General features: G+C 31.5%; 2 protein-coding genes across 3 annotated transcripts in view; one reads left to right on the top strand and one right to left on the bottom strand.

Annotated features, from left to right (window-relative positions):
* The window catches only part of LOC106057346 (ubiquitin carboxyl-terminal hydrolase 38-like), a 73,526-nt gene extending 72,252 nt beyond the window's left edge, over positions 1 to 1,274 (bottom strand). The window contains exon 1 of the mRNA XM_056039672.1: positions 1,086 to 1,274. The gene's annotated coding sequence lies outside the window, so the exon portion shown is untranslated. The remainder of the gene's footprint in view (positions 1 to 1,085) is intronic.
* Positions 1,275 to 1,574: 300 nt separating this feature from the next.
* Positions 1,575 to 15,424, top strand: LOC106057299 (ubiquitin carboxyl-terminal hydrolase-like). 2 transcript variants are annotated; one of them, XM_056039674.1, is made up of 9 exons: positions 1,575 to 1,782; positions 7,473 to 7,484; positions 9,140 to 9,265; positions 9,858 to 9,990; positions 10,211 to 10,293; positions 10,835 to 10,882; positions 11,973 to 12,048; positions 12,561 to 12,619; positions 13,850 to 15,424. In XM_056039674.1, the coding sequence occupies exons 1-9, from the start codon at positions 1,738 to 1,740 to the stop codon at positions 13,946 to 13,948; spliced, it is 681 nt and encodes a 226-aa protein (XP_055895649.1). In that variant the 5' UTR covers positions 1,575 to 1,737; the 3' UTR covers positions 13,949 to 15,424. The 2 variants fall into 2 exon arrangements, with proteins under 2 accessions (XP_055895649.1, XP_055895650.1); XM_056039675.1 differs by lacking the exon at positions 7,473 to 7,484.
* Positions 15,425 to 16,039: the final 615 nt, after the last annotated feature.

Here is a 16,039-nt window from a genome sequence, read left to right as displayed (position 1 = left end):
GCCTTACGACGAAAGTAATATCTTAATTTACATTTAAATTTAAACTATCAAAAATATTTCTACTGCAACAAAATTAGAAGGAAATCATTCTGTTGGCTGTCTCTGAATAGCTAAAAAAAATTAATTTCCAATGGAATAGACAAAAAGTCCATATTTATTTTTATGGTCTTAAGTGAACCCCGGCCAATCGTCATTCGACCCCCAAGGGGTTATGACCCACAGGTTGAGAACCCCTGATCTAGAGATCTATCATATATATAGATCTAGATTATTTTCTAGATAGACGGTCATCAAGAATAATCTTTCTATACATTACTATATAATGAATGATATCAGATATAATCTAGATCTAGATTACACTGTCTATTTGTAACAGAATCTATAGTAATACTAACTAATAAAATACTACCCTAGTAGTAGTAGACCTAGGCCTAGTAACTAGACTAGACACTCTAGTCGAGTCTAGTAGTCTAGAGTAGACTCTAGTTCTATTCTTAGACTAAGATTCTAAGTACTCATATTACTAAGTAAAGTAAGTAGTAAGACTACTAGTACTAGTCACTAGATTTATCTAGAATCTAGATTAAATTTTAGATCTAAGACTTGTAATTGTAGTACCAGTAGTCGACTAGACTCTAGAGACTCTAGACTAAACTAGACATCACTAGAGATGATCCAGTAAAAATAAAAAATGTAATTGAAAGAAATTGATATTGATTATTCAATTATTGTCATTATTGATTATTTAAAAAAATGATATCATATTCATGATATTGCAAAAATAAATAATTATGAATAATTCATTAATAAAATTAATTGTATTTAGACAGTATTATGATATAAAATTATAAAATAATTAAAAATCTAATGATTAGATTGTCATTAGATTAGTAAATTAGTAGATCTATCATTAGTCATGATTAGTATCATTAGATTTATGATTTAAATTTAATCAAGCAAGTTACTTTACTTAGACTTAGTGGGGGCCAGGGCCGCTTGAGATAATCATATTATCATAAGTATAACTACTATGACATAACCGTAACCTCATAAGTCATGATAAGTTTAGTCATAAGCATTCTTACTTCAGTCTTCACACCTATGGACACTATGGTTAGAGGGTAGTGTGGATTGTTGTCTAGCCCTAGATCTAGATCGAATCTAGAATCTAGGCTCCTCTGGATATAAACAATGATACAACAGATTTGATTTTGAGAAAGAAATCAATAGACGAAGATAATATAGGGAAAAAAAAAAGAAAGAAACCCCCAAGGGTGCTCACTCTCGTAGAATATTATTATTAACAGTCATTTAATCAACACATCTTTCCGAAAATAACCCTTCAAGTGAACATTTTTTTTTTATTTGTTTAAAATAAATATATGATATCAATTATAAAACATCTAATTAAGAGTCGGACACAATAACTTGAATTAAACAGATATTTTTTCTATTAAAATTAGTTTTGATTTAAGATAATTTTTAGATGTCCTGAAAAAAATATGTCTATTATTAGTCCGGTCTACCCAGTCGTTTATTCATAGATCCATCTAGATTCTTGGTTCTTTTTCGGTGGTTGTGGGTTTTTTCGACGATACCGGCGAGTTAGACAACTGAAAAATACATTGGACATTGTGTTGGTATTGCTCGTGCATTTAAAGATTTCGTGACACTTGAAAAGATCTCGGTCTAGCCTTTTTTTACCAGCTAAAGTAAAATATTTTCATCTGATAAGATATGGAGGCATGCCAGCGTTGGATTCCTTTGGAATCAAATCCTAAAGTATGTTCAAATTATTGTTAGTTAAAATAATATTATAATTATTTTAATAAATTAGTTTTACACTGAACTGCAGTGGACTGACTCACTGAGTCACATCAGTCAAGTCAGTGATTGTAATTGTAAATTACAGACGACACTTAGATCTACGACAGTCACAGTCAACTTCAGACTTCACTGTGACTGACTGACTATAATATAATCATAATGACAGTCTGAGTACTGCCAACGAGAAGGATTCACGACACTTAGATCTACGACAGTCACAGTCAACTTCAGACTTCACTGTGACTGACTGACTATAATATAATCATAATGACAGTCTGAGTACTGCCAACGAGAAGGATTCTAGGTATTAGTATACGACACTAGAAACGCTAAATTAGGTTTCTCTTATATTTTCAGAATATGCAGAAAAAAATGCAGATTACAAATATGTAATTTGATTTCCTCGGAGATAAATAGTTTTTAAAATATATATTTTTAAGTTTTATTTCTTATTACCATATAATGTCATTGGAAATACGCCATTTTGGTTTTAAGGCTTAGTACTAGACTATCTCCCTTGAATTACTTGCCAACTTTTTTCTGTTGCTGCTTTGTCTTTCTTTCTAGCAGCTATTAGATCTAATATTAAAATTCATTTAAAATGCAAACAATCTTTTGTACTTTGAAAAATAACTAAAAATCGAAATTAAAATCATGTAGTTAAAGTAATAACAACAGACAAAAAAAAAATAATAGAAAAATAAAAAAATAACTCTAAGCCTAACAAAATATCTTTTATTGGCAAAATAAAAGTAATTAAATAAATAGATACCGGTACCCTGACTTTAAATACATGAAAATAATAGACATTAAATGTTATTTAAGATATTAAAAGCATGCAAGAAAAAATCAAATAGCCAAATAGATCTAATCTGAATAGATTGTAAGATGAAATATTAATCAACACTTAAAAATTTAGGCTAAAGCATCATACTCCAAGCAGTGGATTTGGCAAAAAACAGTTACATGTGGCCTCTTGTGGTACAACCACATCAAAGTGATTACCATTTGTATGCAATAGTGTTATGTTGCAGCATATATGGTTGTCTGTGTGAGATAGTATGTATGTGTTTGCATCATGAAATAAAGGTTTTAATAATAGCCATGAGTATTTTGTTTTGTTGTGGTTTGGTGAGAATGTATAGGTGTCTCTTTGCAGTAGTGTAGCAGCTGCAAGCATTTCTGCAGTTGTGGCCCATGTTGTATCTTTTTTCATCAGCTCCATATGCTGCTGTTAAAAAAATATGGTAGCTATAAGTACAAGTTCTTTATCCTTCTCTTATTATGTACGGTAACTTATAATCATATTGAATGAATAACAATGCACAATATAAGAACAAGCAATATCTACAACAAGGTAGAGAAAGTAATGATAGGACTGAAGAGTGGAAGGGAACTCCTTTTATAACAGATTCGGGAAATGTTACAATGGCATCACAGTTAGTAACCTTGTGATGTCTCCAAATAGGGATGGGGCGATGAAAATCAAAGGCTTTATCAAATCTCTTTAATGAGATGAAAGAGCTTCAAGATAAAAATACTATGTCACTACTTCTGTGGACCAAATAGGGGAGGGGGACTAGAATCTATGACAATCAGTGTGTATTTGTCATACGTAACTACTTCTTGATGTAACTACTTATAGACTGCCGGCCAACACGATATGATCCAACCACGGGAGTTTTTGTCGTACATAACTATCTGTAGAAGCTGGCCGACATTATAGGATACAACCAATAGAGTTTTGATCGTGACATCGTTATGTTGCGTCACGTTTCAGTCTTAGTCTCATCCGACTAGACCTCAGTTGAACTGCATGTCGGTGAAACGAACCGACAAAGAAAGCGAAGAAGGATAAATTTTGACCAAGTAAAACACCGTACCGTGCCCTTCTCCCTTTATGAGCATACCAGCGATCCTAGCAGTAGATGACCTAATATGACCACGGCGCCGGCGAAGCTCCGAGCAGGGGAAGGTGAAGTTACATCACACCTAGTTCTGCCATAAAGACAAAGATCGCGTGTGACGGCCGGCGCAGCGAAGCTCCGAACAGGGGAAGATGATTACATCACATCTAGTTTTGCCGTAAAGACAAAGATCGCGTGTGACGGCCGGCGCAGCGAGGGTTTAAAGGTACGTAAGAATAAATGGAGACAATCGCCACCTGTACGGTACGGCGGGAGAGAAAAACTTGCTTTGGACTCCGTAACGGAATGTAATACATGGGCGCTAGTGGATCCATGTGAAGAGAAGGGTTGGTAGGTGGAGTCGCTAAACCCCCCCCCTCCCCCCCCCCCCCACAACTACACATCTTAAACAAATTTAGTGTAATAGGTGAGGAGGTTTTTTTTTTTAATGAACTCCGAAAGTAAAGATGCATAAATTATCTAAATAGTAGTGTATATGCTTCTTACCTGTTTCTTTATACATTGGCTTTTGTTCCCCACTCTATGCAAAGTAAATTTCAGATTGTGAAACATGATAGTTTAACAGGTGCTATGTAACGTTTAACAAAGACGTTCGTGATCTAGTTACACTCGACCTATCCTCCCTCCAAGAGAGGTGGAGCCAGAGTTAGTGGTAAGAGTTATAAACACAGACATTAGTCCTATCTGATCATAAAACACACGCCAAAAAATCTCTGGTAGACAGTAGACTCCACTCAGAAGACCTCACGGCGAAAGAGAAAGGGACACTGATCTGTGTCAGCTTCATAAAATTCTTTCTCTTCGTGGTGTGATTTTACGAAAATAGCGCTCAAAATTCGTTAGAAATGTATAGATCTAACTGTAGTCTTAATCATCAACAGATAAACATAAAAGTATTATTTCTTATAATAATAAGTTTCCCGTACTAGATCTATATCATTTATTGTCATTGCTCTAAAAAGATCACTAAGTCATAATGCATAATTTTGTTCAAAAAATAATAATAATTAAACATAACATGTATATCTAGATGCGTGTTTCATTTCATTTAATTCATGCATATTTGTTATCATTATTTCGCTTTGCTTGGTGAGTTAATATATTAATTATAGATCTAATTGTTAACATATATTTTTTAATTAATAATTTCATAAGTAGAAAAAAAAGAAGAAACAACAAGTTCATCAATTTATTAATAACATTTTATTTAGACCTTCATTTCAGTAAATACACTTAAAAAATCATAAGTTGACAGCATAAGAACAAAAACTCTCTTTAAAAAAAGTTATTGAAAGTTCAATATAGGTAAGGGAGATAAATATTGTTAACAAACAACACTGTGGTCGGCAAAGGTATCTGCGTATCTAAACTATTACCGGATTCTAGATCTACAGAATCTCTAGAGACACTAGAGTCTAGACTACTCTAGCTATAGTCAATAATAGTCTGCTAGACTCTGCTAGAGATACTAGAAAATCTAACCTAAGTTAACTAAGTAGATCTAGATACTTCTAAAGACACATGAAAGTAGAGATCTAGAATTTTCTAGTCTAGATCTAAGTCTAAGTACTAACCATGTCCTGACCATAGTCATAGATCTACAGACAACATCTCTCTACTACTCTAGTCTCTAACTCTAGTCTACATTGTCTACATCTACTTAAGTCCTAAACTTAAGTCTACTAAGTCTAAGACGTCTAAGTCTACTGAGTACTGAGTGACTGTGAGTTGAGTGAGTCTACTCAATGAAAGTCAAAGCAAACTCGATCCAATGAATTCAATTATCATAATTTTAATAGGTACTTCGATAAAAATTTCAAAATGATCACAATGCAATGGAACCTATTTAGTTAGATAGAGCTTGAGAAATGCTTTCCAATGATACCAATTTTATATTGCTGAGTTAATTGTGAGGGAAGTTATTAAATTTTTAGTGGCCAAAAATGAGGCTTTTTGCTTCTTTAGCCTTTGTAAATAAAAAAAAAATCTGTGACCGAAACAACTGACAGGTGAACTTAAATTAACTGTATTATAAAAAGTCTTAAAGATATGGGGTTGAAACTTCACACTCTTTTACATTAACCAGTATTCTGTTAAAATAAATTTAAAAAATAAAACCAAGCAAAAAAATCTTTGAAAAAAGTGAATTAATATATAAAAAAAAGCCTTCGACAAAAAATAAAAATATATGTGATTTTGTCATCATATGAGCCCAAAAATCACAAATAAAACAAATCAGAGATCTGTATTGTGTTTTATTTTGTTTAATTATAATTCTACTGTATTTAAATAGCTATTTATATGCATCAGATAGATAATTCTTATAAATTATAAATGAAAATAGCACTGCGCAGAAAAATATTTCCTAAAATTTAATGACTATAAGTTATATAAACTTCATAAAAAAACAGTTTTAACCTTTTTGTAGAGCACTGGCAATTAATCATTTTAAAATGCCTAAATAAAATTTAAATGCTTTAAAAATTAGATTGTAAATGAAAAATTTCTTGCTTCGGACAATAAAATAAAAAAGAAACCTTGCGATTTTTTTAGAAGTTATTAAAAGATTTTTTACTTGAATTTTTGTGCAATAATAGCTCATCATTTTAAAAATATAATGTACTCATTTATTAACTATTAATTTACATGTATATTAATAGAAAAAAACAACACACAGAAAAAAAATTAAATTATTAGTTCGCTGAGCTAAAAATATGAAAAAAAAATTGTAATATTTAATATTATTTTTTAAAGTAATTAAACTTTTACTTTAAAATTTGCAGATTACAAATTCATTATAATAAAGACACATTCCCTCTCCATAATCTAGCATTCAAACACTATACAAGTTAATCTAAATGAAAAATTCCTATGTGTGCTTCTAAAAATAGCTCGTGCTAGACAGAAATTGACCATTTCCAGTAAATCACAGTGTTGGTTGTTACTAAAAATAGATTTTTACCATCAACTTTGAAAATTAATATCTTAAGAGTGCGCCAAGCTACAAAGTTCAAACTTAGCACATATATATATATTAACATGTTAAATTCAATAGAATTAGTGAGATTGTTGTAACCATAAACACTTTTATTTTATTTAAAAAAGAAAATTTTACCCTTCTTTGTCTTTGTTAATTTTAATATCAAATATCTTTAAAGTGCGCCTAGAGAATTTAATGAGATTTGAAATATACACATTTCATAATATGATAAATTATTGTAGCAAACAGCATTGTTGTAACTTTTATAGGAAAAAAGTTGTAAAAATGTCAACTTTCACATAAACTTTTGTTAAGAAAAATTTAACAGATTGGCTTCAAAAGCAAATAAAAATTATCTCTGATATCTTATGTTTACAAAAAGTAATCATAATTAGTCCTCAAATCAAATACAATATGCTAAAACTTTGATGGAAATGACCACCCCTAAAAAAAGGGTAAAATCTGCTGACACACTTTTCAGCCATTTTTGGGAGGAAAAAAAAATGGATCTAGGTCAGTTTATCGAAGTACCTAATTTTAATTATGATGATGATCTATAATATATATAGATTAGATCTAGATCTAATTATATTATTATTATATTAAATAAATGCTTGTGAAAGAAATAAACTAAATTTGGCTAAATTTAGCTTTGATTTTTTTTTAATTACAAAAATTGTATATTTTATATATAGATCTAAATGTTCCTTAATTTTTTTCCTTTTTTTATGTTTCAGGTGCTGAACAAGGTTTGCAATTGAAATTTTATTATACAAGTTACCAAAAAATTTACAGTTAAAATCTTTAATCCATATTTCCTCAAATATAAATGATAAATTTACAAGTTTTGTTGATACTCTTTCTTTTGTTTGTAGAGCCTCTCCAAACAGCTAGTACAACTAAATCAGTGTACAGGCATATTAAATTCTTAAACATACCATCTTTTTCAAACAGACTTGAATATAACTTTCATTCAGCTTCATTATTTAAATGTTTGTAGAAACAAAGATTAAAAATAATACTTAAAACAAGACCTAACTCACTAAATGCATTTCCTTCTGTCACGTCTTTTGTGTGTTCTCTCCTTGTCAACTTTCACACTGGCAGTATTTATTAACTTGAACTACAACAGGCCACTTTGTGATTTCATCAGAATCTATTCTGCCTACGTAACCAAACCATCAGCCCAATTTTTATTAAGAACACAAGAAACACATCCATACACTCCATCTAATAACAAAAACCACATTTACGTGAATTTCAACTATAAATTTAATTTAAAATTCCAGGGAATGTCACCTCAACATAGGAAATAATTTAAAAGTAGAATATATTATATATATATATATATCTGAAATGATTGTAGGGTTAAACATTTTTGTATTTTTCAGAGTTATGTCTGCTGACATAAAACTCCACCAGATTGCTGGAGATATTAAATGAAGATGTAGAACAGAAATCCCCTTTGTGCAATAAAACACTTATTCCTCAACATGGAATCATGACAATATTGAACATACACACCACAGTTGCATAATATTAGTTTCATTTCACTAGTTGATTCCCAAAAGTAGACATAATAAAAACTTATTTGGAAAACTCAACAACCCCGCTTACTGTCTTCCCCTTGCTTAAATAACTTGCTTAAATTAAATACTAACCTTGAACCTTGACACATACATTGTGTGCCAATATCCTACAAAGTTAATTCCGGTGTTAATGAAGTTCTCAATAGTAAATTGTGAATGATAGTGATTACAAAATTGTCAGGCACGGGGCCCAATCGGAGCAATCGGTAAAATCAACCTAAGGCCGGCCCTGACTACGTATATTATTCTGCAGAAACCTGTTAAAATGTTATTATATAAATATCATTGGGTTGTAGCTCCACAACTAGTCCTACATAATCATTGTCGATATATTAATTTATTATGTCAAATCTATAAAAAATATGAACAAACTTCTATAAAGATAACTTTTATTAACACTACATGCACAGCTTTCAATGTAGATGTATGTAGAAACATAGTGAAATTATGGTGTCTTAAACAATTTTAACCAAATACTGTTACAACTCTGAACACTACACATCTTTCGGTCACTCGTCTCTGATAGACTTACTTGTGGCTGCATCAGAATCTATTCAGCTTATATATATTTATAAAATAATTATTCAACATGGTTTTGCTCATGGTTTAGAAACACACCACACGCTCCATAAAAGCCTTGTATGCAGAGAATTTGTATCGTTAGCATTAAATTATTTTAGCTTTGAATGACATGATATACTTGCATCTCATCATTTTTTGTTGCTTTTAGGAAATATATTAGGGGACATATAAATATAAATTCAACACTTCCAGTCATGAATGCACACAAAAAAACGAATCTTTTCTTTGTACAGTATGTCCACAACTTAGGAATGGACAGCAGCTGGAACTTTGTAGATGTGTATGGTTTTGATGCTGACCTCTTGGCCATGGTACCCAAACCTGTAGCTGCCATCATTCTCTTGTTCCCTGATACTAAGGTATTTCATACATTTATTTCTATCCAGACCTTGGTGAGCAAGGGATGTCACATTAATTAGTTACTTGGTATACAACTTATCAACTAAAATGTTGTTATGGGAGTTAACTAAAATGCAGGACCCTCATCTATTGAAAAGATGGAAGTCCAACTGAACAATGGGGATCTGGCTCACATTTTGACTAGCTGTTGGGTAAATTTATACTTTGACTAGCTGATGGGTAAATTTATACTTTGTCAAGCTGATGGGTAAATTTATACTTTGACTAGCTGATGGGTAAATTTATACTTTGACAAGCTGATGGGTAAATTTATACTTTGACTAGGTGATGGGTAAATTTATACTTTGACAAGCTGATGGGTAAATTTATACTTTGACAAGCTGATGGGTTGATTCTATTTAGTAGCTAATGGGTTGCTACTTCGTCCTTTAATTAAAGCATGTTTGAAACTTTAAACCAGCAAATTTGACCACAACCTTTCTATCACTGATGTTTAATAATAACCTATCAAACTAATTGTTGTATAAACATTTATTAGAAAATATGGTTTCTATTTTTTTATATTTATTTTGCTTTTTTCACTCTTTATAGGAGCTGATTGGGGAAATTCAAACTGACTACCCTAAAGACTTGTACTACACTAAACAAACTATTGAGAATGCCTGTGGCACAGTGGCTATTGTTCATGCCCTAGCCAACAATAAAAATGAGATTAATTTTGATGGTAAGATTTTTATGCTAAAATGTTGTTGTTTTTTTTTCTTTTTAGTCTAAAGAAAAATTTATGTATTTATTTTTCATTTTGCAATCCCCTCAACCTTTCCAGTAGCTTAGTAGTTAAGTTTTAGTTTTACCAACTTTGTGCCTATGTGTATCTGTATAAAATGTTTCATTTAACTTTACTGTATCAGTGTTTTGCATGCTTCACTTTTTTTTCTCCACAGAAAATAAACACTTTAAAACATTTCTGGAAATGACTAATGGTTTAAGTCCAGAGGAAAGAGCCAAGTTTTTGGAACAAGATAACGTGAGTCATTAAGATCTTTGTTTTACCTGTAATTAGATTTTACTTTTGTTTTTTGTTAACCAAGCTGCTAATATCTTCAGTTAGGTTCACATTTTATAGAATGCCTGCATTTCGCACTTTGCCAGTAACATATTTATGTCCTGCACCTGTATGTAGATCTGAATCAAATATGAATTTTTTTTTTTTTAAGGCTGTTCATTTCTTGACATGTTTCTAAGTACCAGTTTCGAATTGCATAACTATATTCTACTTGTATAAGAAGAATGACAAAAATGTATATTTAGCCATGTCCGGTCTTTGGCTAAAACAAATTTTAGTTTCTGTTTTACTTTTTTTTTTTTTTTTGTTAAAGGTTTTATTGCCCTTACGATTTTTGTGTGGATAGTGAAAAATGTTATTTGTGTTTAAAACATCATGCCATTGGGTGTTTTATTTTTACATTTAGCTTTTGTTTAGGCTTGCCTATTTGCCCATTACATTCTAATTCTTTGTTGAAATCATGGTGTTGAAGTTTTTTTTGTTGTTTTTTTCATCTGATTAGAAAATGGGAGCTGCCCATGATGATTGTGCACAAGAAGGGGACACTCAGGTAATTTGTTTTAAAACAGATAAAAAGCAAAAAAGTATATGTCTATGTGTTAAACTATTTGTTTATGTTAGAAATTTCAGTGATGGTAATTTTCTGAAAAATTTTTTTTTTTAATTCCACAAATTTTGACTTAACCATTTTTTTTTTCAGGCAAAAAAAAATCTTGTCCTATTTAAAGAAAATTCAAAATATAATTAATTTGTACACAATTTTAAGAAAAAGAATTCTACAACTTCTTATTTAGATTGCCTTGACATGGCGCGAATGTAGAAAATTTCCTAAAATTTTTGCAAACTTAAGAAATTATTTTTATGAGTTTTTCCTGGTATATGGCACAAGAAACGTGCATGTAACCTGTTTTTTTCTGAGTTAAATTCAGCGTTATATTCTTGCCACATTAGATGGTTAAACTCTATCCACCTTCACTGTCTAAGAAAAATACACAAATTGAAATGTCCGTACACATTTGACTTTAGAGACCCTTCATGTCACAGATAAACAGTTTTTATGCCTTAGCAAAAAAAAAAAAAAAAAAAAAAAGGTCTAAACTTCAACGACTGGATATGTCATCCATGTGTCTCTTTAACTTCCTCATGCATTTCTATGTGGAACTAAATTGGAAAGCCGTCTCGAGGAGGCCAGAGATATAAAGATGCTCTCAAGAAACACGCCATAATTACACACTAATGACTTCCTACACTTTTCTATATGGAACTGTGAACTGGAAGTTGTGCTGAAGGGGGCCATCATGAATACTCTCAAAAGCTTCAAGTAATGTGCAATGAACATTGATTGGGAAATATTTGCCCATGGTGCAGAGTTGTGTCTAATTCTTGCTACAAGGCCAAGAGATCAACTTAAAAACTTAGCTTACAATAAGATTTATAGTTGTACTTTACTTTTTAGTCTTCTCTACTGGACTTAGAAATACAAGTTTTATAAACATTCATCACAATGCTTACATTTTTGTTCAATTACAGAGCTAAAAATGTTTCATTTCTATTTCATGAACTTAAGCTTCATTCAGAACACTGTATTTTTTTTGCGTTTATATAGAGTATCAAACTTGCATTTTGTTTCATTACAACAGGCACCTTCAGTGGATGAACGAGTGAAGTCTCACTTTGTGACTTTTGTGCAGTTTAATGGCACACTTTATGAACTGGGTGAGTAGCACTTATAGTTTTATTATACCCTCTTAGTTAGTACTCCCATATATACAAGCAGATGTTTATACATCACATCTCTATTACCATTGTGTGGAAATTCAAGTCACTCAGGACTAGAGACGAGGCCAGGGGCCAAGTACACTGGGGACCTTTTTCCTTTAATGTACTACACTAAATGTACAGATGCACGTCATTCATAAAACAGCCCCTTTCAGGAATGGTGTGTGAATCATAACAGAGTTCTGAGGCTCTCTCAATCCCAAACCAGTTTAATAAATGTAGTTCTGACGCCCAGTAGGAGTATAGTTTCTTTACCCTATAGGCTTAGTCTCGTCCTCTAATGACTGTTTCCATCCGGGTGCCACTATGAGGCTGCATAGCCCAAGTCTCAGGCCACCAGAATAGGGTAAAGTGAAGAGTGTATTGAAACTCTAATTGCAATTTAATTCCAAATGTGTTTTGAGATCAATTATGCTTTTATTCATTTTTTGTTTCCTTTTTTTGTCCAGATGGTAGAAAAGATGCACCAGTAGTTCATGGGACCACCACTCCGGATACATTTCTTGAGGTACTGATTTTTTGTTCAACTATTATTTCAATATGGACTTATTTTTTCAAGCAAAAACTTAGGTCTTGAACTTGTTAGAGTTAGTATTACAGGCATGTACATTAAGCTTTCATACTTTGATATCTTAAAAATTCACAATCTGTCTCATTTATGATAAACCTTCTACAGGAACTTCATTCTTATTGAATTTTACTGCTAACAAAAATAATTACCAAATATCAACACTCATTGCCCTATAGTATAGTAAATTTACTCTATAATCATTGGTGGAGGCGAGTGGGGTTAGTGGCAACAAATTTAACTTTCATTTATGTGTCGAACCTCTTCAAGCTTTTACTTTAAAAAATGTCAGAACAAGGTTACCCTGATGGAGTCCTGGAAATCATTAAAGTTTAGTCTTATTCTTTGTTCTCATTATTATGTTGGAGTGTTCAGATGACTAGACCAATATCTGGCATGACTTGCTCATTGGTTTCCAGATCAGCATCTCTCCATTTAGTTTTTGTTCCATATGAGTGTTTTTGGGCCAGTTTCTTGTTTGGACCATTTAACAAAGGATACAGTTTTAGATGACATGGTCCTTCTTGAGTGACACTCCACAAGGCCAAATTTCACTAGTCTCAATTCTCATCTTCTGGACCATGCTGTATCATTCTGCTGTATCCAGTTTTAAGGCGAAAAAATGATGTCATTGGTTGTGTTGGGATAACTTCTAACACTTGGGATAAAACTTGAAATTAAGATGAGAGTTTGTCCATTTCTCACTTATTCTATTCAATTATTCATTTTGTCCTGAGTTAAAGTCTTCAAGCACCATCTATTTATTATTTGTGAATACTTGAATGTGTTTGTCATAGAAGCATTGTATTTTTATTTCCTTGTAATTTTTTTAGCACAAGTGATCAATTAAATATTCAGCAATGCTTCTTAAGCTTTATTGCTTCTGTTTGTACAGATACTAAATTTTCTTCAGCATTCCTTATTTTAATATGCATAACAAAACAGCTTCACCCAGAATACTCTGAAAAGAAAAAGATTATCCAAGACTTGTATATATTAAACTAACAGAAGCTAAGATTCCATCTATTCAGTAAACCTGTTGTTTATGGTGTACATTCAGTTATAAACTGAGGTAGCACTTATTTGTCTGATTACTATTTTTTAAGCCATTTAACTGCAAAAATAATAGTTTCAAAATCTGATCCTATTTTATTTGTGATCTATTGACAGGACAGTGCCGAAGTAATCAAGAAGTTCATCTCCCGTGATCCAGAGAATGTGAACTTTAATGTCATGGCCCTAGTGAAAGGTGGGGAAGAACAAGACTGAACAACTAAGATAGTTGTTCAAAACACAGTTTATATTTGGTGTTGCTTCATTGGCTTGTTTCATAGTTATTTTTTTACACAATGAAAACAGTTGATACTTTTGAACCATAAGTTCAAGTTCCGCAGTTTGAATTCAGCGGAATCCAGAACTGGGCCCATTTGTTCCTGACTGCTGTTTTACATTTTACAGAACTGGCCAGCATCAAAGGATGTCTCAATGCTCAAAAAATAATTTATGGAAAACCTTTTGAAAATAATAAAATATATCATTCAAAAATTATTTCAGTTGATCTTCACTTAGATACTGGTACCGTGTATTCAATATGTTGTGATTGTATTGAACTGATCCAAAAATGTCTTCAATACATCAGCAGACAAACTCTAAAAAGGTTATGTAGATTTGTCTATACAAAATTATTTTTTCCTAGCATGAGATAGATTGTAACAAGTTAAAGCTTTACATCTACATGCAGTGTACCAACTAAATGTGTACAACTTTTGTTGTCAATGTCTGCATTGAATTAACATTGAACTGTTAACACTGTGATCACTTTTTCTAATGAAAATTAGAATTGATTAAAATCTCCCTCCAATGTTTCTCAAATGGTAACACTACAATATACTTTTGGTAGGAGACTAATAGTGTTATTGCTCCACTGTTGGCTTTAAATTTGTTTCATTTTTTGTTTTTATTTCACAAAGACTGTGCAATCTGAGCTCATAGCTTGTATTTTATTTTGCTGTTTTTAGTAATTCTCATAATCTGAGTTAACGGTTGGTTAGTAAAGTGATTTTTTTTTTCATTTCGTTTTTTGAAAATAATTTTTCTTTTCAACTTTTCATGTTGCATTTAGATATTTTTGGGAATAGCTTGCATGTTTTAATGATTTGAAATTTAAATCTTTCAAAGTTTCAACAACAATTAATATCTTGCTTCACTTTGTATAAAGATTTTTTTTTTTTCTATTGGTATAATTTGACCAACCAATAGTTGTGATCATTGTCCTGTATTTTTTTTTTTGTTAGCATCTATTTATTGGGTATTTTACACTGGTTAATTGTAGGTTAATTAAAACATTGCTTAGTTGTTGGGCTATTTAGTAGTATAGATATAGATAACTGTCTAGTTATTAATGTTTAGTTTAATTCCACGACTTTTTTTCAAGTACCTCTATAATTTGATACCTCCCCCCCCCCCCTTCCCCCCAAAAAAATATTTGTTTTTGTATTTTAATTACACAAATTATATATTTTTATACCTATTTCATTAAGCCACTCTGGCAATACTTTAGAGACTTAATATTTTGTCCTTTGCTGACATTCCATGTTGACATTTCCACTGAAGACTGGCCACTCCCTTAAATGCATCTTTCAATGTGAAGCACAAGTATTGGTATATTTCTCTCAGCTCAGCTACTTTGATATTGTCACAATTGTGCCATTCTGTTGCTAGATATCAATAAAATGTTTCAATTCACTTGTTCCTTTGTGCGTTGTTTTTGTTCTGTTTCTATTGTTTATATACACTAGGAATAAATGGATTGGCTAAAACATGAATATACACCATTACATTTCAGGATACTACTAATTAATGGTTTATATTCTAGAAGCATAAACTAATGAAGAGCCTAGTTGTAAGAGAATGGATTTTCTCATTGTGTACATCTATTTCAGCAGTTCTGTTGGTTAAGGAACTGATACAAATGAGTTTGAATATGAATCAACACTTCAACATACTCCGTGTGTGAGACTTTGATGTTTTAAGAGGGTTTATCACAGCTCTTGTTCAGATTGTGGTTTTCAAATAGACCACTGACAACATTTGAAAAAAGTAAAATTTAAAAAAAACTTAAAAACAAGTCTTGTATTGAGTGAGATAGCATTAATTATTTAATTGATGGACAGTAAAGATTTTTTTTTAAATAGATCTTGACTAACATTATATTTGTGCTCTTGGAAATAGTTAATTGTTTAGCGCAACTTTCATTCCTAAAGCATGCTCAGTGCGCTATCATCCAATCACTTTTGGGCACGACATGGCCTAAATTGGGCTAAAAACCTAAAATATCATATACCAATCACTTTTGTGGAC

This window comes from Biomphalaria glabrata, chromosome 8 (assembly GCF_947242115.1).
Source record: "Biomphalaria glabrata chromosome 8, xgBioGlab47.1, whole genome shotgun sequence".
Lineage (NCBI taxonomy): Eukaryota > Metazoa > Mollusca > Gastropoda > Planorbidae > Biomphalaria > Biomphalaria glabrata.
The sequence above is the reverse complement of the archived record's forward strand: the minus strand, read 5'-3'. Positions and strand labels throughout refer to the sequence as shown.